Source organism: Ciconia boyciana, chromosome 30 (genome assembly GCF_034638445.1).
Source record: "Ciconia boyciana chromosome 30, ASM3463844v1, whole genome shotgun sequence".
Classification (NCBI taxonomy): domain Eukaryota; kingdom Metazoa; phylum Chordata; class Aves; order Ciconiiformes; family Ciconiidae; genus Ciconia; species Ciconia boyciana.
Genome location: NC_132963.1, coordinates 1,100,149 through 1,127,717, shown reverse-complemented (window position 1 = coordinate 1,127,717; position 27,569 = coordinate 1,100,149). Strand labels below are relative to the sequence as shown.

Here is a 27,569-nt window from a genome sequence, read left to right as displayed (position 1 = left end):
CACCCAGAGGTCTGGGTGCCCCCCTCCCCCTTCACTTCCCCTCCCCCCTTCCCTTCCCTCCCCCCCCCTCACCTCCACGCTCTCGGGTGCGACGGTCGCCGGGCCGTAGTCGTTCGGGGACCCCCTTGGCCCGGACGTCCCCCCGGAAGCCCGGGTCCCCCCGGATATGACGTCTCCAGAAGAGCGCCCCCCACAGGGCGGCGTTGCCAAGGAGCAGGAACCCCCCCAGGGCGCTGAGCCCCCCCACAAGGGCGGGGGGCACCGCAAAGCCTGATGGGAGAGGCGCCGGCTCCTCCCCCGCCGCCGGCAGCGAATCGTCGGGCAGCTCTGAGGGAGGGCACACGGGCATCCAGGGTCACTTCCGGTTCTCACCCCGCCCTCGGCCTTCACTTCCGGGTCCCGCCCACACATGGCCTGGCCCGCTTCAGGGCCATTTCCGGCCCTGGCGCCCCCCCACTTCCGTTTCTTGATTCTACTTCCGGTCCCGCTCCCACCTCTAGAGCCTGCTCATAGCCAGGATGTGCCCACTTCCGGTCAGACACCCAATTTCCGGTTCCGCGACAGACTATTTCCGGTTCCCACCCACTTCCGGGTGAGATGTCACCCCCCCCACCCCCAAAGCCAGACCACCTCCGGATCGGAGCATTTCCGGTGCAACTTCCGGTCCTGCTCCACACCCCAACATCCTCTTCCGGTCTGCATATGCATTTCCGGGTCACTTCCGGTCCCTCCCGCCATTTCCGCTTCCACCTCAGCCGCGTTTCCCGTTTGAACTCATTTCCGGTCGCCCCACCCGCTTCCGGCCCCTCTTTCTCTCTTACCGGAAGTGACGGCTCTGATGACGGCGGCCTCGCTATCGCCGCGGGAGTTGCGCGCCTGCACAGTGACGTCATAGGGCGTGGCGGGGCGGAGCCCCCCCAGCGTCAGGGTGGGGCCGGGCACGAGAAGGGAGGCGGGAGGGGGCGGGGCGCCGGGGCCCCTCGCGCTGGGGGGAAGGGAAGACCGGAAGTGAGGGGGGCTGACCGGAAGTGGGCAAGAACCCAGCCGGAAACGGGCTGGACGTCACCGGAACTTCCATGAAAGCCTCCCTGGGAGACCGGAAATGGAGGTGGCGTGAGGTGGAGGACCCGGAAGTGTGGTTGGGACTCTGAGGAGGACCGGAAATGATGGCTGACCGGACCGGAAGTGGGGCAGAACACCCATGGGGGCCGGAAGTGGGGCTGTGGGGTTCTGTCTGGGATTTGGGGGCCCCCACACGGGGTTTCTGGGGGTCCCAAAGGATTTTTGGGGTCCCCCTGGGGGGGATTGGGGTCCCCATTGCTTTTGGGTGACCCGAGGTGGTCCCTGGAGACTTTTGGGGGTCCCAAGGAGAATTCGGGGGTCTCCGTAAGGTTTTGGTGGGTTCCTCAGGGGTTTTGGGGGACACAAGCGGTTTTGGGGGGCTCCATGAGGTTTTGGGGGTCCTCATGGGATTTGGGGGGACCCAAGGGATTTTGGGGGGCTCCTATGGGTTTTGGGGGTCTCAATTAGGTTTTTTGGGGTCTTCATGGGGTTTTGGGGGTTTTGGGGGGCTCCAAAGGGAATTTTGGGGTCTCCTTGAGGTTTTGAGGGTTCCTCATGGTTTTTTTGGGGGTGTCCTAAGGAATTTTGGGGTCTCCCATGGGTGTTTTATCTTCTCCATGAAGTTTTGAGGGTTCCTCATGGTTTTTTTGGGGGGGACCCAAGGAATTTTGGGGTCTCCCATGGGTGTTTTGGGGTCTCCATGAGGTTTTTTGGGGTCTTCATGGGTGTTTTGGGGGGCTCCAAAGGGAATTTTGGGTCCTCCTTGAGGTTTTGAGGGTTCCTCATGGTTTTTTTGGGGGGGACCCAAGGAATTTTGGGGTCTCCCATGGGTGTTTTGGCATCTCCATGAAGTTTTGAGGGTTCCTCATGGGTTTTTTTGGGGGGACCCAAGGAATTTTGGGGTCTCCCATGGGTGTTTTGAGGTCTCCATGAGGTTTTTTGGGGTCTTCATGGGTGTTTTGGGGGGCTCCAAAGGGAATTTTGGGGCCTCCTTGAGGTTTTGAGGGTTCCTCATGGTTTTTTTGGGGGTGTCCTAAGGAATTTTGGGGTCTCCCATGGGTGTTTTATCTTCTCCATGAAGTTTTGAGGGTTCCTCATGTTTTTTTTGGGGGGGACCCAAGGAATTTTGGGGTCTCCCATGGGTGTTTTGGGGTCTCCATGAGGTTTTTTGGGGTCTTCATGGGTGTTTTGGGGGGCTCCAAATGGAATTTTGGGGTCTCCATGAAGTTTTGAGGTTTCCTCATGGTTTTTTTGGGGGGACCCAAGGAATTTTGGGGTCTCCCATGGGTGTTTTGGCATCTCCATGAAGTTTTGAGGTTTCCTCATGGTTTTTTGGGGGGGACCCAAGGAATTTTGGGGTCTCCCATGGGTGTTTTGGGGTCTCCATGAGGTTTTTTGGGGTCTTCATGGGTGTTTTGGGGGGCTCCAAAGGGAATTTTGGGGCCTCCTTGAGGTTTTGAGGGTTCCTCATGGTTTTTTTGGGGGGGACCCAAGGAATTTTGGGGTCTCCCATGGGTGTTTTGGCATCTCCATGAAGTTTTGAGGTTTCCTCATGGTTTTTTGGGGGGGACCCAAGGAATTTTGGGGTCTCCCATGGGTGTTTTGGGGTCTCCATGAGGTTTTTTGGGGTCTTCATGGGTGTTTTGGGGGGCTCCAAAGGGAATTTTGGGGCCTCCTTGAGGTTTTGAGGGTTCCTCATGGTTTTTTTGGGGGTGTCCTAAGGAATTTTGGGGTCTCCCATGGGTGTTTTGGCATCTCCATGAAGTTTTGAGGGTTCCTCATGGTTTTTTTGGGGGTGTCCTAAGGAATTTTGGGGTCTCCCATGGGTGTTTTGGCATCTCCATGAAGTTTTGAGGGTTCCTCATGGTTTTTTTGGGGGGGACCCAAGGAATTTTGGGGTCTCCCATGGGTGTTTTGGGGTCTCCATGAGGCTTTTGGGGTCCCATGGTGGGATCTCATGAGCCTTTCTGGATCCTAGCAGGCTTTGGAGGGGTTCCAAGGGGTTTGGGGGCTTCCCCATGGTTTTTTGGGGGGTACCCATGGATTTTTAGGGGTGCCCATGGGGGTTTTGGGGTGCTCCCCCCCTTACCTGACGAGGAAGCTCTGGGGCAGCCCCCCATCGAAGCTGGGGGTCCAGGCGAGGCTGAGGGAGGTGGGGGTGACCCCTGACACCCGCAGATCTCGAGGGGGGTCCGGGCGGTCTGGGGGGGGGGGGGGGATCGAGGGGGGCCCCATGTGCCACTGGGACCCCCATCCCCTTCCAGTGCCTCCCAGTACCCTCCCAGTGCCTCCCAGTACCCTCCCAGTGCCCCACTGGATTCTCCCAGTGCTCCCAATGTCCTTCCCAGTGCCCCCCCAAATCCTCCCAGTGTCCCCAGCGTCCCCCCAGTCCCTCCCAGTGCCTCCCAGTACCCTCCCAGTGCTCCCAATATCCCTCCCAGTAACCCCCAAAATCCACCCAGTGTCCCCAGTGTCCCCCCAGTCCCCTCCCAGTGCCCCACTGGATTCTCCCAGCACTCCCAATATCCCTCCCAGTACCCCCCAAAATCCTCCCAGTGTCCCCCCAGTACCCCCAATATCCTCCCAGTGCCTCCCAGTGCCCCACTGGATTCTCCCAGCGCTCCCAATATCCCTCCCAGTATCCCCCAAAATCTCCCCAGTGTCCCCCCAGTGCCCTCAATACCCTCCCAGTGCCTCCCAGTGCTCCCAATATCCCTCCCAGCACCCCTCCAAAATCCTCCCAGTGCCCTGAAGGCCCTCCCAGTGCCCTCCAGTCTCATCCCAGTTCCTCCCATTACCAAGCCGAGCCACCCCCTCCGCACTGGTACCACCGCACCCCGCTTCCAGTAACCCCCCCAGTACCAAATACCCCCGCCATACTGGTACGAGATACTCCTCCCAGTACCGATACCTGCCACCCAGTACCAGCTACTCCCTGATACCAGTATGAACACCCCGAAACCAGTAAGGCCTCCCAGTGCCGGTACCGGCGAGCCGGAGCTGGAGGCGACGCCGGACGGTGCCCAGCGGGTTCTGGGCGATGCAGACGAAGGTGCCGAGGGTCCGGTTCTGGTCCCGATCCCAGTTTAGGTCCTGGTCCCAGTTCTGGTACTGGTGGCGGTGTGGGTTCTTATACTGGTCCCAGTTGGAGCGGTGGTACTGGTGGCGGAGGCGGGCCCGATCCAGGGTGATGTTGGTGACGGTGAGGAGGCTGCTGGTCCAGGGACCCTCGCGCCACTGGTGCTCCTGGAACCTGGGGGAGAACTGGAACCAGTTGGGGGGGAACTGGGATGGGGCGGGACTGGGACTGGGGCGGAACTGGGAGCGGGGTGGAAATGGGACAGGGGCGGAACTGGGATTGGGATGGGGTGGGACTGGGATGGGGTGGAACTGGGACTGGGGTGGGGTGGAAATGGGACTGGGGTGGAACTGGGACTGGGGTGGGGTGGAACTGGGACTGGGATGGGGAGAACTGGGACTGGGGTGGGGTGGAACCGGAACTGGGGTGGAACTGGGACTGGGGTGGGGTCGCCCAATTGGCCCCAGTTGGGCCCAGTTGGCCCCGGTTGGCTCCAATTGGGCCCTGTTGGCCCTGATTGGGCCCAGTTGGGTCTGGTTGGGCCCAGTTAGGCCTGGTTGGGCTTGCTTGGCTCTGATTGGGCCCGGTTGGGCCCAGTTGGCTCCGATTGGGCCCAGCTGGCCCCAGTTTGGTCTGGTTGGGCCCAGTTGGGCCTGGTTGGCTCCAATTGGGTCCTGTTGGCCCTGGTTGGGCCCAGTTGGGTCTGGTTGGGCCCAGTTGGCTCCGATTGGGCCCAATTGGCCCCGGTTGGGTCTGGTTGGACCTAGTTAGGCCCGGTTGGCTCCAATTGGCCCTGGTTAGGCCCAGTTGGCTCCGATTGGGCCCAGTTGGGTCTGGTTGGGCCCAGTTAGGCCCGGTTGGCTCCAATTGGCCCTGGTTGGCTCCGATTGGGCCCAGTTGGCCCCGGCTTGGCCCAGTTAGGCCCAGCCTGGCCCAGTCAGGGTACCTGGCCTCCTCGGGGCGCAGGGGGCGGCCCTGGTGCTCCCAGCGCAGCTGCACCCCGGGCACGCCCTGGGCGCGGCACCGCAGCTGCGCCGTGTCCGCCCTATCCGGCACCAGCACCGGCACTGGCTCCGCCTCCGACTCCGCCTCCAGCTCGGGGCCATCTTGGGGGAGGGGGGAGGGGGGGGGGGGAAGGGTCTCAGGGCCGGGATTGGCCCCCCGGGGTTCAGCCCCACCCTACCCCTGTGTCCCCAAGGGTCCCCCCTGGCCTCGGTGTCCCCATGATTGTCCCCCCCGTTGGGTGTCCCCCCCCCATTGGGTGCCCCCCATTGGCTGTCTCCCCTCTCCCTAGTGTCCCCCCCATTGGTTGTTCCCTCCTTGGGTGGCCCTCATTGGGTAGCCCCTCATGGACGGCCCCCATTGGGTGGCCCCCCCTTGGGAGGCCCCGCCCATGGATGTCCCCCATTGGGTGTCCCCTCATGGACGTCCCCTGGTGGGTGGCCCCCATTGGGTGTCCCCTCATGGATGTCCCTCATTGGGTGGCCCCCCCTTGGGTGGCCCCCCCCATGGGTGTCCCCCCTTGGCTGTCCCCTCATGGACGTCCCCTGGTGGGTGGCCCCCATTGGGTGTCCCCTCATGGACGTCCCCTGGTGGGTGGCCCCCATTGGGTGTCCCCTCATTGATGTCCCCTGTTGGGTGTCCCCCATTGGGTGTCCCCGCCCATGGATGTCCCCCATTGGGTGGCCCCCATTGGGTGGCCCCTCCCATGGATGTCCCCTCTTGGGTGTCCCCTCATGGATGTCCCCTGGTGGGTGTCCCCTCATGGATGTCCCCTGTTGGTGTCCCCTCATTGATGTCCCCTGTTGGGTGTCCCCCATTGGGTGTCCCCTCATGGACGTCCCCCATTGGGTGTCCCCCCTTGGGTGCCCCCCCCTTTGATGTCCCCTATTGGTGGCCCCCCACGGACGTCCTCCATCAGGTGCTCCCCAATCGATGTCCCCAATTAGGTGGCCTCCCATGAGCTGTGTCCCCCCACCCCCCATTCCCTGTCCCCCATTGGGTGTCCCCTTGTCCCCGTCCCCCTCGTCCCCCGGGCGGGACCCACAGCGGACGACGAGGCGGACGATGGCACGGGCGGGGGGTGGCACCCCGGTGTCCACCAGGCACTCGTAGGGTCCCCCCAGCTCCCGCCGTGCCCCCCGCACCCAGAGGCGCCCCACGGGGAGCCCCCCCTCGGGCTGCAGCTCCCCGGGGAGCCCCTCTGCCACCGCCCCCTCCTCCGCCTGCGGGGACAGGGACGCCGTCACCCCCCGCCACCTCCCCCGTGTCCCCAAGCCGCCCCCCCGTGTCCCCAACGTCCCCCGTGTCCCCAACGTCCCCCCATGTCCCAAATGTCCTCATGTCCTTGATGTCCCCCCATCTCCCGTCACGTCCCCCCATGTCCCCAATCCCCCCATGTCCCCAACGTCCCCCATGTCCCAAATGTCCTCCATGTCCTTGATGTCCCTCCATGTCCCCAATTGTCCCCCCTGTGTCCCCAAGGTCCCCCCGTGTCCCCAGCGTCCCCCATGTCCTTGATGTCCCCCCCATCTCCCGTCACGTCCCCCCATGTCCCCAATCCCCCCCGTGTCCCCAACGTCCCCCATGTCCCAAGGTCCTCCATGTCCTTGATGTCCCCCATCTCCCTTCACGTCCCCCATGTCCCCAATCCCCCCCGTGTCCCCAACGTCCCCCATGTCCCAAATGTCCCCCATGTCCTTGATGTCCCCCATGTCCCCAATTGTCCCCCCGTGTCCCCAAGGTCCCCCGTGTCCCCAGCGTCCCCCATGTCCTTGATGTCCCCCCATCTCCCTTCACATCCCCCATGTCCCCAATCCTCCCCCATGTCCCCAAGGTCCCCCATGTCCCAAATGTCCCCCATGTCCTTGATGTCCCCCCATGTCCCCAATTGTCCCCCCTGTGTCCCCAAGGTCCCCCGTGTCCCCAAGTTCCCCCATGTCCCCAAATGTCCCCCATGTCCTTGATGTCCCCCCATGTCCCCGTGCCCTCCAATGTCTCCCATGTCCCTTCATCGTCCCCTCATGTCCCCATGCCACCGTGTCCCCCCATGTCCTCGATGACCCACGTCCCCCCACGTCCCCCTGTCCCCATGTCCCCCCACACTCCCAGTGTCCCCCATGTCCCCACATAGCCCCCATGTCCCCAATGCCCCCACCCCCCAATGTCCCCGTGTCCCCCAACGTCCCCGTGTCCCCATCTCCCCCATCTCCCCAATGTCCCCCTGTCCCCCAATGTCCCCCTGTCCCCCACGTCCCCGTGTCCCCCAATGCCCCCATGTCCCCAATGTCCCCCACGTCCCCGTGTCCCCCATGTCCCTGTGTGCCCCCACTTCCCCATGTCCCCCATGCTCCCGTGTCCCCCCACGCCCCCGTGTCCCCATGTCCCCCAATGTCCCCATGTCCCCCACGTCCCCACGCCCCCACCCCCCAATGTCCCCATGTCCCCCCAATGTCCCCATGTCCCCCAATGCCCCCACCCCCCAATGTCCCCATGTCCCCCACGTCCCCATGTCCCCCAATGCCCCCACTCCCCAATGTCCCCATGTCCCCATGTCCCCCATGTCCCCCACGCCCCCACCCCCCAATGTCCCCATGTCCCCCCAATGTCCCCATGTCCCCCAATGCCCCCACCCCCCAATGTCCCCATGTCCCCCACATCCCCCACGCTCCCATGTCCCCCACCCCCCAATGTCCCCATGTCCCCCCACGTCCCCACAGCCCTGTGTCCCCCTGCGTCCCCCCACGTCCCCATGTCCCCCAATGCCCCCACCCCCCAATGTCCCCATGTCCCCATGTCCCCCAATGTCCCCATGTCCCCCAATGCCCCCACCCCCAATGTCCCCATGTCCCCCATGTCCCCCACGCCCCACGTCCCCATGTCCCCCACGTCCCCCACGCCCCATGTCCCCGTGTCCCCCACGTCCCCATGTCCCCCACGTCCCCCACGCCCCATGTCCCCGTGTCCCCCACGCCCCATGTCCCCGTGTCCCCCCATGTCCCCATGTCCCCCATGTCCCCAACGCCCCCATGTCCCCATGTCCCCCATGTCCCCCACGTCCCCACGCCCCCACCCCCAATGTCCCCATGTCCCCCATGTCCCCACGCCCCACATCCCCATGTCCCCATGTCCCCAACGCCCCCATGTCCCCATGTCCCCAATGCCCCCCACCCCCCCAATGTCCCCATGTCCCCCCATGTCCCCCACGCCCCCGTGTCCCCCCGCGTCCCGTGTCCCCGACCAGGCGGCCCCAGCGCAGGCTCCCGGGGGGCAGGGGGCTGCCCTCGGCCTGGCACAGCAGCTCCGCGGCGCCGCCCTCGTCCACCACCACGGGGTCGGGCACCCGCACGATGGCCGGGGGGTCTGGGGGGTCAAGGGTCAGAGGTCAGGGGGGGCTGGGGTGGGGGGTGGGGCGGGTAGGGGTTAGAGGTCAAAGGTCAAGGGCAGGAAGGGACAGGCAGGGGGATGGCGTGGGGTTATAGGGTGCTGTGGGGTGCTACAGGGTGCTATGGGGTGCTGTGGGGTGCTATAGGGTGCCATAGGGTGCCATAGGGTGCTATGGGGTTCCATAGGCTACTATGGGGTGCTTTAGGGTGCCGTGGGGTGCTGTAGGGTGCCATAGGGTGCTATAGGGTGCTATGGGATGCTATGGGGTGCTATGGGGTTCCATAGGCTACTATGGGGTGCCATAGGGTGCTGTGGGGTGCTATAGGGTGCCATAGGGTGCTATGGGGTGCTATGGGGTGCTATGGGGTTCCATAGGCTACTATGGGGTGCTATGGGGTGCTATAGGGTGCTGTGGGGTGCCGTAGGGTGCCATAGGGTGCTATAGGGTGCTATGGGGTGCCGTAGGGTGCCATAGGGTGCTATGGGGTGCCGTAGGGCGCCATAGGGTGCCATAGGGTGCTATGGGGTTCCATAGGCTACTATGGGGTGCCATAGGGTGCTATAGGGTGCTATGGGGTGCTATGGGGTTCCATAGGCTACTATGGGGTGCCGTAGGGTGCTATAGGGTGCTATGGGGTGCTATGGGGTTCCATAGGCTACTATGGGGTGCCGTAGGGTGCTATAGGGTGCTGTGGGGTGCCGTAGGGTGCCATAGGGTGCTATAGGGTGCCATAGGGTGCTATGGGGTGCTATGGGGTTCCATAGGCTACTATGGGGTGCCATAGGGTGCTGTGGGGTGCTATGGGGTGCCGTAGGGTGCTATAGGGTGCTATGGGGTTCCATAGGCTACTACGGGGTGCTATAGGGTGCTGTGGGGTGCTATGGGGTGCCGTAGGGTGCTATAGGGTGCTATGGGGTGCTATGGGGTTCCATAGGCTACTATGGGGTGCTATAGGGTGCTGTGGGGTGCCATAGGGTGCTATAGGGTGCCATAGGGTGCTATGGGGTTCCATAGGCTACTATGGGGTGCCATAGGGTGCTGTGGGGTGCTATGGGGTGCCGTAGGGCGCCATAGGGTGCTATGGGGTGCTATGGGGTGCCGTAGGTGCCATAGGTCCCGCGGGGGCTGACAGTGGACGCGCAGCTGCAGGTGGGTGCTGGCGGCGCCCTCGGCGTTGCGGCACCGCACCCCGTAGGTGCCGGCGTCCCCGCGGGTGACGTTGGCGATGGCCAAGGCCCCGCCCGCCGCCAGCCGGTGCCGGGGGGAGCCCTCTGGGGGGCGGGGCAGGGGTCAGGGGTCAGGGGTCAGGGACCCCCCCCCCTCCCCCCACGACCACTGGAGTCTGCGGGGGGGGCACTGAGCCCTCCCAGTGCTCCCAGTAACCCCAGAGTCCCTTCCCAGTGCCCTCCCAGTGCTCCCAGTAACCCCAGAGTCCCTTCCCAGTAACTCCCAGTGCTCCCAGTAAACCCAGAGTCCCTTCCCAGTAACTCCCAGTGCTCCCAGTGCTCCCAGTAACCCCATACTCCCTTCCCAGTGCCTCCCAGTGCTCCCAGTAACCTCATAGAACCCCCCCAGTGCTCCCAGTAACCCCAGAGTCCCTTCCCAGTGCTCCCAGTAACCCCAGAGTCCCTTCCCAGTGCCCTCCCAGTGCTCCCAGTAACCCCATAGAACCCCCCCCAGTACTCCCAGTAACTCCGGAGTGCCTTCCCAGTGCATCCCAGTGCCTCCCAGTGCTCCCAGTAACTCTGAAGTCCCTTCCCAGTGCCTCCCAGTGCTCCCAGTAACCCCAGAGTCCCTTCCCAGTGCCCTCCCAGTGCCTCCCAGCGCCTCCCAATCCCTTCCCAGTGCCTCCCAGTAACACCATAGCCCCCTCCCAGTACCTCCCAGTGCTCCCAGTAACCCCAGAGTCCTTCCCAGTGCCTCCCAGTACTCCCAGTAACCTCATAGAACCCCCAGTGCTCCCAGTAACCCTATAGTCAGTAGTAACCCCATAGTCCCTTCCAGTGCCCTCCCAGTGCTCCCAGTAACCCCATAGAACCCCCCCAGTACTCCCAGTAACTCCGGAGTGCCTTCCCAGTGCCTCCCAGTGCCTCCCAGTGCCTCCCAATCCCCTCCCAGCGCCTCCTAATCCCCTCCCAGTGCCTCCCAGTGCCTCCCAGCGCCTCCCAATCCCCTCCCAGCGCCTCCTAATCCCCTCCCAGTGTCTCCCAGTGCCTCCCAGCGCCTCCCAATCCCCTCCCAGCGCCTCCCAATCCCCTCCCAGTGCCTCCCAGTGCCTCCCAGCGCCTCCATAACGCCTCCAGCTCCCCTCCCACAGAGTCTCCCAGTGCCCCCCGCACCCCCAGCTCCCCCTCCCAGTGCTCCCAGTGCTCCCAGTAACCCCATAGCCCCCTCCCAGTGCCTCCCAGCAATTCCAGTGCCTCCCAGTAACTCCATAGCCCCCTCCCAACACCCCCCAGTGCCTCCAGATCCCTTCCCAGTACCTCCCAGTGCCTCCCAGCGCCTCCCAATCCCTTCCCAGTGCCTCCCAGTAACACCATAGCCCCCTCCCAGTACCTCCCAGTGCCTCCCAGCGCCTTCCAATCCCCTCCCAGCGCCTCCCAATCCCCTCCCAGTGCCTCCCAGTGCCTCCCAGCGCCTCCATAACGCCTCCAGCTCCCTTCCCACAGAGTCTCCCAGTGGCCCCCCCCCCAGCTCCCCCTCCCACTGCTCCCAGTGCTCCCAGTGCTCCCAGTACGCACCGGGCAGGAGGGAGCGGCCGGCCAGGCTCCAGGCGCAGCTCTCCACGGGGGGGTGGGCGAGGACGGCGAGGGGCAACTGCACCCCCCCGTGCTCCCGGGCCACCACCAGCGTCCCCTCAGCGGCCACGAACTGGGGGGGATCTGGGGGGCTCCCAGTCACCCCCTGGAATCCCACAGAGCCCTCCCAGTGCCTCCCAGTAACCCCCAGTGCCCTTTCAGTGCCCTCCCAGTAACCACCAGTAACCCCCAGTGCCTCCCAGTAATCCCCAGTGCCCTTCCAGTAACCACCAGTGCCCTCCCAGTAACCACCAGTAACCCTCAGCACCTCCCAGTAACCCTCAGTACCTCCCAGTAACCCCACAGAGCCCTCCCAGTGCCTCCCAGTCACCCCCTGCAACCCCACAGAGCCCTCCCAGTGCCTCCCAGTAACCCCCAGTGCCCTTTCAGTGCCCTTCCAGTAACCACCAGTAACTCCCAGTGCCTCCCAGTCACCCCCAGTGCCTCCCAGTAACCCCCAGTGCCCTTTCAGTGCCCTCCCAGTAACCACCAGTAACCCCCAGTGCCTCCCAGTAATCCCCAGTGCCCTTCCAGTAACCACCAGTGCCCTCCCAGTAACCACCAGTAACCCTCAGCACCTCCCAGTAACCCTCAGTACCTCCCAGTAACCCCACAGAGCCCTCCCAGTGCCTCCCAGTCACCCCCTGGAACCCCACAGAGCCCTCCCAGTGCCTCCCAGTAACCCCCAGTGCCCTTTCAGTGCCCTCCCAGTAACCACCAGTAACCCCAGAGCCTCCCAGTCACCCCCAGTGCCCTTCCAGTAACCACCAGTGCCCTCCCAGTAATCACCAGTAACCCCCAGTGCCTCCCAGTCACCCCCAGTAACCCCACAGAGCCCTCCCAGTGCCTCCCAGTCACCCCCAGTGCCCTTTCAGTGCCCTCCCAGTAACCACCAGTAACCCCAGTGCCTCCCAGTCACCCCCAGTGCCTCCCAGTAACCACCAGTGCCCTTCCAGTAACCACCAGTAACCCTCAGCACCTCCCAGTAACCCTCAGTACCTCCCAGTAACCCCACAGAGCCCTCCCCGTGCCTCCCCGTCACCCCTGGAACCCCACAGAGCCCTCCCAGTGCCTCCCAGTAACCCCCAGTGCCCTTTCAGTGCCCTTCCAGTAACCACCAGTAACCCCCAGTGCCACCCAGAAACCCCCAGTGCCCTTTCAGTGCCCCCCCAGTAATCACCAGTAACCCCCAGTGCCTTCCAGTCACCCCCAGTGCCTCCCAGTAACCACCAGTGCCCTTCCAGTAACCACCAGTAACCCTCAGCACCACCCAGTGCCTCCCAGTCACCCCCTGGAACCCCACAGAGCCCTCCCAGTGCCTCCCAGTCACCCCCAGTGCCCTTTCAGTGCCCTCCCAGTAACCACCACTAACCCCAGTGCCTCCCAGTCACCCCCAGTGCCCTTTCAGTGCCCTCCCAGTAACCACCAGTAACTCCCAGTGCCTCCCAGTCACCCCCAGGAACCCCACAGAGCCCTCCCAGTGCCTCCCAGTAACTTTCAGTGCCCTTCCAGTAACAACCAGTAACCCCCAGTGCCTCCCAGTCACCCACAGTGCCTCCCAGTCACCACCAGTGCCCTTCCAGTAACCACCAGTAACCCTCAGCACCTCCCAGTGCCTCCCAGTCACCCCCTGGAACCCCACAGAGCCCTCCCAGTGCCTCCCAGTAACCACCAGTGCCCTTTCAGTGCCCTCCCAGTAACCACCAGTAACCCCCAGTGCCTCCCAGTCACCCCCAGGAACCCCACAGAGCCCTCCCAGTGCCTCCCAGTAACCCGCAGTGCCCTTTCAGTGCCCTCCCAGTAACCACCAGTAACCCCCAGTGCCTCCCAGTCACCCCCAGTGCCTCCCAGTAACCCCCAGTGCCCTCCCAGTAACCACCAGTAACCCCCAGTGCCTCCCAGTAACCCCCAGTGCCCTTTCAGTGCCCTCCCAGTAACCACCAGTAACCGCCAGTGCCTCCCAGTAATTCCCAGTGCCCTTCCAGTAACCACCAGTGCCCTCCCAGTAACCACCAGTAACCCTCAGCACCTCCCAGTGCCTCCCAGTCACCCCCTGGAATCCCACAGAGCCCTCCCAGTGCCTCCCAGTAACCCCCAGTGTCCTTTCAGTGCCCTTCCAGTAACCACCAGTAACCCCCAGTGCCTCCCAGTCACCCCCAGTGCCCTTTCAGTGCCCTCCCAGTAACCACCAGTAACCCCAGTGCCTCCCAGTCACCCCCAGTGCCTCCCAGTAACCACCAGTGCCCTCCCAGTAACCACCAGTAACCCTCAGCACCTCCCAGTAACCCTCAGTACCTCCCAGTAACCCCACAGAGCCCTCCCAGTGCCTCCCAGTCACCCCCTGGAACCCCACAGAGCCCTCCCAGTGCCTCCCAGTAACCCCCAGTGCCCTTTCAGTGCCCTCCCAGTAACCACCAGTAACCCCCAGAGCCTCCCAGTCACCCCCAGTGCCCTTTCAGTGCCCTCCCAGTAATCACCAGTAACCCCCAGTGCCTCCCAGTCACCCCCAGTAACCCCACAGAGCCCTCCCAGTGCCTCCCAGTCACCCCCAGTGCCCTTTCAGTGCCCTCCCAGTAACCACCAGTAACCCCCAGTGCCTCCCAGTCACCCCCAGTGCCTCCCAGTAACCCCCAGTGCCCTTCCAGTAACCACCAGTAACCCTCAGCACCTCCCAGTAACCCTCAGTACCTCCCAGTAACCCCACAGAGCCCTCCCAGTGCCTCCCAGTCACCCCCTGGAACCCCACAGAGCCCTCCCAGTGCCTCCCAGTAACCCCCAGTGCCCTTTCAGTGCCCTTCCAGTAACCACCAGTAACCCCCAGTGCCTCCCAGAAACCCCCAGTGCCCTTTCAGTGCCCTCCCAGTAATCACCAGTAACCCCCAGTGCCTTCCAGTCACCCCCAGTGCCTCCCAGTAACCACCAGTGCCCTTCCAGTAACCACCAGTAACCCTCAGCACCACCCAGTGCCTCCCAGTCACCCCTGGAACCCCACAGAGCCCTCCCAGTGCCTCCCAGTCACCCCCAGTACCCTTTCAGTGCCCTCCCAGTAACCACCAGTAACCCCCAGTGCCTCCCAGTCACCCCCAGTGCCCTTTCAGTGCCCTCCCAGTAACCACCAGTAACTCCCAGTGCCTCCCAGTCACCCCCAGGAACCCCACAGAGCCCTCCCAGTGCCTCCCAGTAACCCCCAGTGCCCTTTCAGTGCCCTCCCAGTAACCACCAGTAACCCCCAGTGCCTCCCAGTCACCCCCAGTGCCTCCCAGTAACCACCAGTGCCCTTCCAGTAACCACCAGTAACCCTCAGCACCTCCCAGTGCCTCCCAGTCACCCCCTGGAACCCCACAGAGCCCTCCCAGTGCCTCCCAGTAACCCCCAGTGCCCATTCAGTGCCCTCCCAGTAACCACCAGTAACCCCCAGTGCCTCCCAGTCACCCCCAGTGCCTCCCAGTAACCCCCAGTGCCCTCCCAGTAACCCCCAGTGCCTCCCAGTCACCCCCAGTGCCCTTTCAGTGCCCTCCCAGTAACCACCAGTAACCCCCAGTGCCTCCCAGTAACCCCCAGTGCCCTTTCAGTGCCCTCCCAGTAACCACCAGTAACCCCCAGTGCCTCCCAGTCACCCCCTGGAACCCCACAGAGCCCTCCCAGTGCCTCCCAGTAACCCCCAGTGCCCATTCAGTGCCCTCCCAGTAACCACCAGTAACCCCCAGTGCCTCCCAGTCACCCACAGTGCCTCCCAGTCACCACCAGTGCCCTTCCAGTAACCACCAGTAACCCTCAGCACCTCCCAGTGCCTCCCAGTCACCTCCCTGGAACCCCACAGAGCCCTCCCAGTGCCTCCCAGTCACCCCTGGAACCCCACAGAGCCCTCCCAGTGCCTCCCAGTAACCCCCAGTGCCCTTTCAGTGCCCTCCCAGTAACCCCCAGTGCCCTCCCAGTCACCCCCAGGAACCCCACAGAGCCCTCCCAGTGCCTCCCAGTATATCCCAGTCCCTCCCGGTTCCTCCCAGTCCATCCCAATCCCCTCCCAGTGCCTCCCAGTGCCTCCCAGTCCCCACTCACGCCGCACGAGGAGGCGGTGGGCGGCGCTGACGGCCACGCCCAGGGCGGGGGTGGTGGCCTCGCAGGTGACGCGCTGGCCCTGCTCCCCCAGCGTCACCCGCAGCCGCAGGCGGGACCCCACTGTCACCCCCCCGAAGGCGCCCGGGGCGGGGGGCAGGCGCTCGCCCGGCAGCCTGGGGACACGGGGACACCGGGGTCACGGGGTCACGGGGTCACGGGGACAGCGGGGGACACGGGGGTCATGGGGACATCTGGGGACACGGGGGTCATGGGGACATGGGGACAGCTGGGGACACGGGGACAGCGGGGCCACCGGGGTCACGGGGACATGGGGACAATGGGGGACATGGGGACACCGGGGTCACAGGGACAGCTGGGGACACGGGGGTCATGGGGACATGGGGACATCTGGGGACATGGGGACACCGGGGTCACGGGGACAGCTGGGGACACAGGGGTTCACGGGGACATGGGGACACGGGGACAGCTGGGGACACGGGGGGTCATGGGGACATGGGGACAATGGGGACAATGGGGACACGGGGACGTCTGGGGACATGGGGACACCAGGGTCATGGGGACAGCTGGGGACACGGGGAGGACATAGGGACATTGGGGGACATGGGGACACAGGGACACCAGTGTCACCGGGGTCACGGGGACAGCTGGGGACATGGGGGGTCATGGGGACATGGGGACAATGGGGGACATGGGGACACCGGGGTCACGGGGACAGCTGGGGACATGGGGAGGACATGGGGACATTGGGGGACATGGGGACACTGAGGTCACCGGGGTCACGGGGACAGCTGGGGACACGGGGTCACGGGACATGGGGACAGCTGGGGACACGGGGACAGCGGGGTCACGGGGACAGCTGGGGACACGGGGGTCATGGGGACATTGGGGGACATGGGGACACGGGGACAGCGGGGTCACGGGGACAGCGGGGACACGGGGTCATGGGGACATCTGGGGACACGGGGGTCATGGGGACATTGGGGGACATGGGGACACTGGGGTCACCGGGGTCACGGGGACAGCTGGGGACACGGGGGTCATGGGGACATTGGGGGACATCTGGGGACACGGGGACAGCGGGGTCACAGGGTCACAGGGACAGCGGGGGACACGGGGGTCATGGGGACATTGGGGGACATGGGGACACTGGGGTCACCGGGGTCACGGGGACATGGGGACACGGGGGTCATGGGGACATGGGGACATCTGGGGACACGGGGACAGTGGGGTCACCGGGGTCACGGGGACACGGGGACAGCAGGGGACACGGGGACAGTGGGGCCACCGAGTCACGGGGACATGGGGACAATGGGGGACATGGGGACACCGGGGTCACAGGGACAGCTGGGGACACGGGGGTCATGGGGACATGGGGACAATGGGGACACGGGGACACCGGGTCACGGGGACAGCTGGGGACACGGGGAGGACATAGGGACATTGGGGGACATGGGGACACTGAGGTCACCGGGGTCACGGGGACAGCTGGGGACACGGGGGTCATGGGGACATGGGGACAATGGGGACGTCTGGGGACACGGGGACACCAGGGTCATGGGGACAGCTGGGGACACGGGGGTCATGGGGACATTGGGGGACATGGGGACACGGGGACAGCGGGGTCACGGGGACAGCGGGGGACACGGGGGTCATGGGGACATCTGGGGACACGGGGGTCATGGGGACATTGGGGGACATGGGGACACTGGGGTCACCGGGGTCACGGGGACAGCTGGGGACATGGGGGTCACGGGGACATGGGGACATCTGGGGACACGGGGACACCGGGGTCACGGGGACAGCTGGGGACATGGGGGTCATGGGGACATGGGGACACGGGGACATGGGGACACCGGGGTCAGCGGGGTCACGGGGACATGGGGACAGCTGGGGACATGGGGGTCATGGGGACATCTGGGGACACGGGGACAGTGGGGTCACTGGGGTCACGGGTCACGGGGACAGCTGGGGACATGGGGAGGACATGGGGACATTGGGGACATGGGGACACTGGGGTCTCCGGGTCACGGGGACATCTGGGGACACGGGGTCACGGGGACACGGGGACAGCGGGTCACAGGGACAGCTGGGCACATGGGGTCACGGGGACAGCGGGTCACCGGGTCACAGGGACATGGGGACAGCTGGGGACACGGGGTCATGGGGACATCTGGGGACACGGGGACACTGGGGTCACGGGGACAGCTGGGGACACAGGGGGTCACGGGGACATGGAAGGACAAGGGGACACGGGGGTCATGGGGACATTTGGGGACATCTGGGGACACGGGGACATGGGACATGGGGACATTTGGGGACATGGGGACATTGGGGGACATGGAGGGACACAGAAGGGTCACATGGGGACACGGGGGTCACAGGGACATGCGGGGGACATGGGGACACGGGGGACATAGGCACATTTGAGGACATGGGGACATTTGGGGACATGGGGACAGTGGGGGACAGGAGGGGACATGGGGATGTTTGGGGACACAGGGGGGTCACATGGGGACATGGGGACATGAGGGGACATGGGGACGTTTGGGGACACAGGGGGTCACGTGGGGACATGGGGACATGAGGGGACATGGGGACACAGGGGGTTACGTGGGGACATGGGGCATAAAGGGACATGGGGACATTTGGGGACAATGGGGGACATGGAGGGACATGGGGACATGGGGGACACGGGGACATTTGGGGACAATGGGGGACATGGGGACAATGGGGACATTTGGGGACAATGGGGGACACGGGGACAATGGGGACATTTGGGGACAATGGGGGACACGGGGACATGGAGGACAATGGGGGACATGGACGGACACGGGGACATGGGGGACACGGGGACATGGGGGACACAGGGACAATGGGGACATTTGGGGACATGGGGACATTTGGGGACAATGGGGGACACGGGGACAATGGGGACATTTGGGGACATGGGGCCACCCGAGGCCATTTGGGGCCACGGGGACAGCGGGGGACACAGGGTGACACGGGGACAGCGGGGACGACGGCGCCATTGGGGCCGGGAGCCACAAGGAGCCCCAAAGTGCCACCAAGGGGACCCCCCCGCCGGGTGTCCCCCACCCTTGGGGACCCCGGAGTGACACGGGGGAGGGGCGGGGGGGGAGGTGACAGGGAGGTGACGCACGGGTGGCCTTGGCGGTGCCAGCGCAGGGCGGGGGCGGGGTGGGCGCTGCCGGCCAGGCAGGTCAGGACCAGGGTCTGGCCGGGCCGGACCTCGGGGGGTGACGCCGTGATGGCCACCGAGAGCGGGGGGACTGGGGACAACGGGGACACTCGGGGGTCACGGGCCACCCCACGGCTGCCCCATGGGGGATGGCACCCGGGGGAGGCAGGGGGTGGTGGCACCGGCACCACCCCGTGGTCACCCAAGGGTTGTCTTCGCCCCATGGGTGAGTCGGGGCCACCATCACCCCATGGCTACCATCACCCAGCCTATGGCCACCACCACCCCATGTCCCCCCATGGCCACCATCCCCCCATGGCCACCGTCCCCCCATGTCCCCCCCATGGCAACCACCACTCCATGGCCACCACCACCCCATGTCCCCCCATGGCCACTATCCCCCCATGGCCACCTCATGGCCACCATCACCCCACAGCCACCCCATGGCCACCGTCCCCCCATGTCCCCCCCATGGCCACCACCACCCCATGGCCACCACCACCCCATGTCCCCCATGGCCACCGTCACCCCATGGCCACCATCCCCCCATGGCCACCATCCCCCATGACCCCCCATGGCCACCACCACCCCATGTCCCCCATGGCCACCATCACCCCATGGCCACCATCACCCACCCTATGGCCACCACCACCCCATGGCCACCACCACCCCATGTCCCCCATGGCCACCGTCACCCCATGGCCACCATCCCCCCATGGCCACCATCCCCCCATGACCCCCCCATGGCCACCACCACCCCATGTCCCCCATGGCCACCATCACCCACCCTATGGCCACCATCACCCCATGGCCACCATCACCCCATGTCCCCCCATGGCCACCACCACCCCATGTCCCCCGTGGCCACCGTCACCCTGTGTCCCCCCCATGGCCACCACCACCCCATGTCCCCCATGGCCACCATCACCCCACGGCCACCCCATGGCCACCGTCCCCCCATGTCCCCCCCATGGCCACCACCACCCCATGTCCCCCATGGCCACCGTCACCCCATGGCCACCATCCCCCCATGACCCCCCGATGGCCACCACCACCCCATGTCCCCCATGGCCACCATCACCCACCCTATGGCCACCATCACCCATGGCCACCATCACCCCATGGCCACCATCACCCACCCTATGGCCACCATCCCCCATGGCCACCGTCCCCCATGTCCCCCCATGGCCACCACCACCCCATGTCCCCTGTGGCCACCGTCACCCCGTGTCCCCCCATGGCCACCACCACCCCATGTCCCCCATGGCCACCGTCACCCCATGGCCACCATCACCCACCCTATGGCCACTGTCCCATGTCCCCCATGGCCACCATCACCCACCCTATGGCCACCATCCCCCCATGGCCACCACCACCCCATGTCCCCCATGGCCACCATCACCCCATGGCCACCATCACCCACCCTATGGCCACCGTCCCCCATGCCCCCCATGGCCACCATCACCCACCCTATGGCCACCATCCCCCATGGCCACCGTCCCCCATGTCCCCCCATGGCCACCACCACCCCATGTCCCCCATGGCCACCATCACCCACCCTATGGCCACCATCCCCCCATGGCCACCGTCCCCCCATGTCCCCCCCATGGCCACCACCACCCCATGGCCACCATCACCCACCCTATGGCCACCGTCCCCCATGTCCCCCATGGCCACCATCACCCACCCTATGGCCACCATCCCCCATGGCCACCATCCCCCATGTCCCCCCATGGCCACCACCACCCCATGTCCCCCGTGGCCACCACCGCCCCGTGTCCCCCGTGTCCCCCGTGTCCCCCGGTGGCCCCGGCCCCGGTGGCCACCGGCCGCTCACAGAGGACGCGGAGGCGGGTGTGGGCGCCCAGGGGGGGTCCCCGCGGGTCCCCGCTGGCCTCGCAGCGGTAGGTGGCCCCGTTGTCGCTGGGTGTCACCGTCACCGCCAGCTCCCGCGACACCACCCCTCCCCCCGCCGCCTGCGCCCCCTCCTTCAGCGGGCGCCCGTCCTGCGGGGGAGGGGCAGCAGAGTGAGGGACCCCTGGGGGGTGGGGGAGGAGGGCAGCAGGGGGTGAGGGACCCCCTGGGGGAGGGGGGAGCCTCAGGGTGGGGGGTGGGGAGGGTGGGACCCCTGGGTGCCTCGGGGGGGTGGGGGCACCTGGGTCCCTCTGGGGTGGGGGAGGGACCCCTGGGTGGGGGTGGGGTCCCTCAGGGTGGGGTGGGGGGATGGGTGCCTCAGGGTGGGGGTGGATGGGGGAGGGCACCGGGGGTGAGGGACCCCGGTGGGGAGGGGGCCCTCAGGGTGGGGGTGGGGTCCCTTAGGGCGGGGGTGGGGATGGGGAGGGGCACCGGGAGTGAGGGACCCCTGGGTGGGGGTGGGGTCCCTCAGGGTGGGGGTGGGGAGGGGTGGGACCCCTGGGTCCCTCGGGGGGTGGGACCCTGGAGGGGGTGGGAGGGGGAGGGGTCTCAGGATGGGGTGGGGCTGGGGAGGGGTCCTGGGCGTCTGGATCCGCAGGGTGGGGGGTGGGGGAGGGGTCCCTCAGGGTGGGGTGGGGTCCCGGACCCCTGGGTCCCTCAGGGTGGGGGTGGGGCCCCTTTGGGGGGGCGGGGAAGGGTGGGACCCCTTGGGGCGGGGTGGGGAGGGGTCCGGGACCCCTGGGTCCCTTTAGGGTGGGGGTGGGGCCCCTTTGGGGGTGGGGGTGGGGGGTGGGGAGGGCGCCCCCACCTTGCTCCAGGTGAGGCGGGGAGGGGTGCCCCCGCGCGTGGCAGCCCAGCCGCACCCGCGCCCCCACCCGGAAGGTGGCGTTGGGGGGAGGGGTCTCCAGCCACAGCTCCTGGGGGGGGTCTGAGGGGGCGGGGCTACTCCGGACCACGCCCCTCCCTTTCTGCCAGGCCACGCCCCGCCAGGCCACGCCACGCCCCCCCCATGCCCCCATGGCTCCAGTATGGCCCAGGAGGTTGATCCCAGTCCCCACCAGTATGGACCAGTTCCCACCAGTCCCTCCAGGGCTCCCCCACCCCGATCCCAGTAACCTCCCAGTGCCCACCAGTCCCCTCCCAGTAAATCCCAGTCCCCTCCCAGTAAACCCCAGTCCCCTCACAGTATCCTCCTAGTGCTCCCCAGTCCCCTCCCAGTAAACCCCAGTGCCCCCCAGTCCCCTCCCAGTATATCCCAGCCCCTCCCAGCCCCTCCCAGTCCCTTCCCAGTCCCCTCCCGGTCTCTCCCAATCCCCTCCCAGCCCCTCCCAGTCCCCTCCCAGTCCCCCCCAGTCCCCTCCCAGTCCCTTCCCAGTACACCCCAGTCCCTCCCAGTCCCTCCCAGTCCCTCCCAGCCCCTCCCAGTCCCTTCCCACTCACCAGCTCTCCCAGTCCCTCCCAATCCCCTCCCAGCCCCTCCCAGTCCCCTCCCGGTCTCTCCCAGTCCCTCCCAGTCCCCTCCCAATCCCCTCCCAGTCCCTTCCCAGTACACCCCAGTCCCTCCCAGTCCCCTCCCAGTCCCTCCCAATCCCCTCCCAGTCCCCTCCCAGTCCCCTCCCGGTCTCTCCCAGCCCCTCCCAGTCCCTCCCAATCCCCTCCCAGTCCCCTCCCAGTACACCCCAGTCCCTCCCAGTCCCCCCCAGTCCCTCCCAGTCCCTTCCCAGTACACCCCAGTCCCTCCCAGCCCCTCCCAGTCCCCTCCCAGTCCCCCCCAGACCCCTCCCAGTCCCTTCCCAGTCCCTCCCAGTCCCTCCCAGTCCCCCCCAGTCCCCTCCCAGTCCCTTCCCAGTACACCCCAGTCCCTCCCAGTCCCTCCCAGTCTCTCCCAGTCCCTCCCAATCCCCTCCCAATCCCCTCCCAGTCCCCTCCCAGTCCCCCCCAGTCCCCTCCCAGCCCCTCCCAGTCCCCTCTGAGTCTCTCCCAGTCCCTTCCCAGTACACCCCAGTCCCTCCCAGTCCCCCAGTCCCCTCCCAGTCCCTTCCCACTACAGCCCAGTCCCTCCCAATCCCCTCCCAATCCCCTGCCAGCCCCTCCCAGTCCCCTCCCAGTCCCCTCCCGGTCTCCCCCAGTCCCTCCCAGTCCCCTCCCAGCCCCTCCCAGTCCCCTCCCAGTCCCTCCCAGCCCCTCCCAGTCCCTTCCCAGTACAGCCCAGTCCCTCCCAATCCCCTCCCAGTCCCTCCCAGCCCCTCCCAGTCCCCTCCCAGCCCCTCCCAGTCCCTCCCAATCCCCTCCCAGTCCCTCCCAGTCCCCTCCCAGTAAACCCCAGTCCCTCCCAGTCCCTCCCAGTCCCCTCCCAGTCCCTTCCCAGTACACCCCAGTCCCTCCCAGTCTCTCCCAGTCCCTCCCAGCCCCTCCCAGTCCCCTCCCAGTCCCTCCCAGCCCCTCCCAGTCCCTTCCCAGTACACCCCAGTCCCTCCCAGTCCCCCCCAGTCCCCTCCCAGTCCCTTCCCAGTACACCCCAGTCCCTCCCAGTCCCTCCCAGTCTCTCCCAGTCCCTCCCAATCCCCTCCCAATCCCTCCCAATCCCCTCCCAATCCCCTCCCAATCCCTCCCAGCCCCTCCCAGTCCCCTCCCAGTCCCCTCCCAGTCCCTTCCCAGTACACCCCAGTCCCTCCCAGTCCCCCCCAGTCCCCCCCAGTCCCCTCCCAGTCCCTTCCCAGTACACCCCAGTCCCTCCCAGTCCCTCCCAGTCCCCCCCAGTCCAGTCCCCTCCCGGTCCCGGCAGCACCCACGGGTGACGCTGAGCAGGAGGGTGGCGCTGCGCGCGCCCAGCCCGGGGGTGACGGCCTCGCACACCAGGGGGCGCCCGTGATCCCGCCGCTGCCCCACCAGCGTGACGTTGGACACCGTCACCGAGCCACGCCCCTCCGCCTAGGGGTCACCCAGGGGTCACCCGGGGTCACCCCGGGGTCACCAAGGGGGGCAGGGGGAGGGGGGCACCCATGGGTGCGCGGGGCTGACCTGGGTGCGGGTGGTGTCGGTGGGGAGCAGCTCCCGCCCCCCCAGCCACCAGCGCAGGCGGACTGGGGGGTTACTGGGAGCACTGGTGCAGGACAGGGCCACCGTCCCGTTCTCCGCCACCGTCGGCGTCCCCGCGATCGTCACCTCGGCGGGCGGGTCTGCCGGGGTACCAGTGCTCCCAGTATGGGCTCCCAGTGTCACTGGGGAGCCCTGTCTGGGCTCCCAGTATAGCTGGGAGATCCCAGTTTGGGTTTCCAGTGGACCCAGTGGCTCCCAGTACACACAAGAGCTCTCAGTCCGGCCTCCCAGTATAACCTTGACCTCCCAGTCTGGGCTCCCAGTATTCCCAGTAGCTCCCAGTATAACCTTCATCTCCCAGTATGGGCTCCCAGTGTCACTGGGGAGCCCTGTCTGGGCTCCCAGTATAGCTGGGAGATCCCAGTTTGGGTTTCCAGTGGACCCAGTGGCTCCCAGTAAACACACAGGAGCTCTCAGTCCGGCCTCCCAGTACCCCCAGTACCTCCCAGTATAACCTTGACCTCCCAGTCCAGCCTCCCATATCCCCAGTAGCTCCCAGTATACCCTTGAGCTCCCACTACAGCCTCCCAGTATAACCCAGAGCTCCCAGCCTGCCCTCCCAGTATCCCCAGTAGCTCCCAGTATACCCTTCAGCTTCCAATCCAGCCTCCCAGTATCTCCAGTAGCTCCCAGTATACCCTTGATCGCCCAGTCCAGCCTCCCAGTATCCCCAGTACCTCCCAGTATACCCTTGATCGCCCAGTCCAGCCTCCCAGTATCCCCAGTGCCTCCCAGTATAACCTTGACCTCCCAGTATCCCCAGTAGCTCCCAGTATACCCTTGATCGCCCAGTCCAGCCTCCCAGTATCCCCAGTGCCTCCCAGTATAACCTTGACCTCCCAGTATCCCCAGTACCTCCCAGTATACCCTTGATCACCCAGTCCAGCCTCCCAGTATCCCCAGTGCCTCCCAGTATAACCTTGACCTCCCAGTCTGGGCTCCCAGTATTCCCAGTAGCTCCCAGTATAACCTTCATCTCCCAGTATGGGCTCCCAGTGTCACTGGGGAGCCCTGTCTGGGCTCCCAGTATAGCTGGGAGATCCCAGTTTGGGTTTCCAGTGGACCCAGTGGCTCCCAGTACACACAAGAGCTCTCAGTCCGGCCTCCCAGTATCCCCAGTGCCTCCCAGTATAACCTTGACCTCCCAGTCCAGCCTCCCATATCCCCAGTAGCTCCCAGTATACCCTTGAGCTCCCACTACAGCCTCCCAGTATAACCCAGAGCTCCCAGCCTGCCCTCCCAGTATCCCCAGTAGCTCCCAGTATACCCTTCAGCTTCCAATCCAGCCTCCCAGTATTTCCAGTAGCTCCCAGTATACCCTTGATCGCCCAGTCCAGCCTCCCAGTATCCCCAGTGCCTCCCAGTATAACCTTGACCTCCCAGTCTGGGCTCCCAGTATTCCCAGTAGCTCCCAGTATAACCTTCATCTCCCAGTATGGGCTCCCAGTGTCACTGGGGAGCCCTGTCTGGGCTCCCAGTATAGCTGGGAGATCCCAGTTTGGGTTTCCAGTGGACCCAGTGGCTCCCAGTACACACAAGAGCTCTCAGTCCGGCCTCCCAGTACCCCCAGTACCTCCCAGTACAACTTTGACCTCCCAGCCCAGCCTCCCAGTACCACCAAGACCTCCCATCCCTCCCTCCCAGTACCCCCAGTACCTCCCAGTATAACCTTGACCTCCCACTACAACCTCCCAGTATAACCTTGACCTCCCGATCTGCCCTCCCAGTGCTCCCAGTACCTCCCAGTATAACTTTGACCTCCCACTGCAGCCTCCCAGTACCACCCAGACCTCCCATCCCTCCCTCCCGGTACCCCCAGTACCTCCCAGTATAACCTTGACCTCCCACTACAACCTCCCAGTATAACCTTGACCTCCCGATCTGCCCTCCCAGTACCCCCAGTACCTCCCAGTACAACTTTGACCTCCCAGCCCAGCCTCCCAGTACCACCCAGACCTCCCAGCCCGCCCTCCCAGTGCTCCCAGTGCTCCCAGTAGCCCCACTCACAGCTGACGCTGAGGGTGACGCTGGCGCTGCCGACGGCGCCCTGCGCCGTGCGGGCGTGGCAGCGCAGGGTGGCCCCGTCGTCCCCGGGGGCCACCGCCAGCGTCACCCGGCTGCGCGACACCGCGGGGTGGCCCTCGGCCACCCAGGGCCCCGCCAGCGGCGCCCCGTCCTGCGGGGGGACCTCAGCGCCCAGTGCTCCCAGTGCAGCCTCCCAGTGCTCCCAGTGCAGCCTCCCAGTGCCTCCCAGGGCTCCCAGGGCTCCCAGTACTACCAGTGCTCCCAGTGCTCCCAGGGCCCCCAGTGACATCAGTGAGCCCAGCGCACCCAGTGCTCCCAGTGCAGCATCCCATTGCACCCAGTGCCTCCCAGTGCTCCCAGTGCTCCCAGTGCAGCCTCCCAGTGCTCCCAGTGCAGCCTCCCAGTGCCTCCCAGGGCTCCCAGTACTACCAGTGCTCCCAGTGCTCCCAGGGCTCCCAGTGACATCAGTGTGCCCAGCGCGCCCAGTGCTCGCAGTGCAGCATCCCATTGCACCCAGTGCCTCCCAGTACCCCCAGTGCTCCCAGTGCAGCCTCCCAGTGCTCCCAGTGAAGCCTCCCAGTGCCTCCCAGGGCTCCCAGGGCTCCCAGTACTACCAGTGCTCCCAGTGCTCCCAGGGCTCCCAGTGACATCAGTGCGCCCAGCGCGCCCAGTGCTCCCAGTGCAGCCTCCCAGTGCTCCCAGTGCTCCCAGTGCCTCCCAGTGCTCCCAGGGCTCCCAGTGCAGCCTCCCAGTGCCTCCCAGGGCTCCCAGGATTCCCAGTACTACCAGTGCTCCCAGTGCTCTCAGGGCTGTCAGTGACATCAGTGCGCCCAACGCGCCCAGTGCTCCCAGTGCAGCATCCCAGTGCTCCCAGTGCAGCCTCCCTAGTGCCTCCCAGTGCCTCCCAGGGCTCCCAGTACTACCAGTGCTCCCAGTGCTCTCAGGGCTCCCAGTGACATCAGTGAGCCCAGCGCACCCAGTGCTCCCAGTGCAGCATCCCATTGCACCCAGTGCCTCCCAGTGCTCCCAGTGCTCCCAGTGCAGCCTCCCAGTGCCTCCCAGGGCTCCCAGGGCTCCCAGTACTACCAGTGCTCTCAGGGCTCCCAGTGACATCAGTGTGCCCAGGGTGCCCAGTGCTCCCAGTGCAGCATCCCAGTGCCTCCCAGTGCCTCCCAGCGCTCCCAGTGCAGCCTCCCAGTGCCTCCCAGGGCTCCCAGTGACATCAGTGCGCCCAGCGCGCCCAGTGCTCCCAGTGCAGCATCCCATTGCACCCAGTGCCTCCCAGTGCTCCCAGTGCTCCCAGTGCAGCCTCCCAGTGCTCCCAGTGCAGCCTCCCAGTGCCTCCCAGTGCCTCCCAGGGCTCCCAGTACTACCAGTGCTCCCAGTGCTCTCAGGGCTCCCAGTGACATCAGTGAGCCCAGCGCACCCAGTGCTCCCAGTGCAGCATCCCAGTGCTCCCAGTGCCTCCCAGTGCTCCCAGTGCTCCCAGTGCAGCCTCCCAGTGCCTCCCAGGGCTCCCAGGGCTCCCAGTACTACCAGTGCTCCCAGGGCTCCCAGTGACATCAGTGTGCCCAGGGTGCCCAGTGCTCCCAGTGCAGCATCCCAGTGCTCCCAGTGCCTCCCAGTGCTCCCAGTGCAGCCTCCCAGTGCCTCCCAGGGCTCCCAGTGCTCCCAGTGCAGCATCCCATTGCTCCCAGTGCCTCCCAGTGCTCCCAGTGCAGCCTCCCAGTGCCTCCCAGGGCTCCCAGTGCTCCCAGTGCAGCATCCCATTGCTCCCAGTGCCTCCCAGTGCTCCCAGTGCAGCCTCCCAGTGCCTCCCAGGGCTCCCAGGGCTCCCAGTACTACCAGTGCTCCCAGTGCTCTCAGGGCTCCCAGTGACATCAGTGAGCCCAGCGCACCCAGTGCTCCCAGTGCAGCATCCCAGTG

General features: G+C 65.7%; 1 protein-coding gene across 1 annotated transcript in view; it reads right to left on the bottom strand.

Annotated features, from left to right (window-relative positions):
- NPHS1 (NPHS1 adhesion molecule, nephrin) overlaps window positions 1-27,569 on the bottom strand; it is a 38,164-nt gene that overhangs the window by 230 nt on the left and 10,365 nt on the right. The window contains 17 exon segments of the mRNA XM_072848175.1: window positions 73-327; window positions 822-985; window positions 3,152-3,263; window positions 4,050-4,315; window positions 5,088-5,247; window positions 6,189-6,366; window positions 8,382-8,503; window positions 9,659-9,799; window positions 11,270-11,410; window positions 15,386-15,558; window positions 18,567-18,696; window positions 20,443-20,611; window positions 21,328-21,349; window positions 21,351-21,447; window positions 23,312-23,450; window positions 23,541-23,698; window positions 25,626-25,794. Of these exon segments, the coding sequence (XP_072704276.1) occupies window positions 73-327; window positions 822-985; window positions 3,152-3,263; window positions 4,050-4,315; window positions 5,088-5,247; window positions 6,189-6,366; window positions 8,382-8,503; window positions 9,659-9,799; window positions 11,270-11,410; window positions 15,386-15,558; window positions 18,567-18,696; window positions 20,443-20,611; window positions 21,328-21,349; window positions 21,351-21,447; window positions 23,312-23,450; window positions 23,541-23,698; window positions 25,626-25,794 (2,596 nt within the window).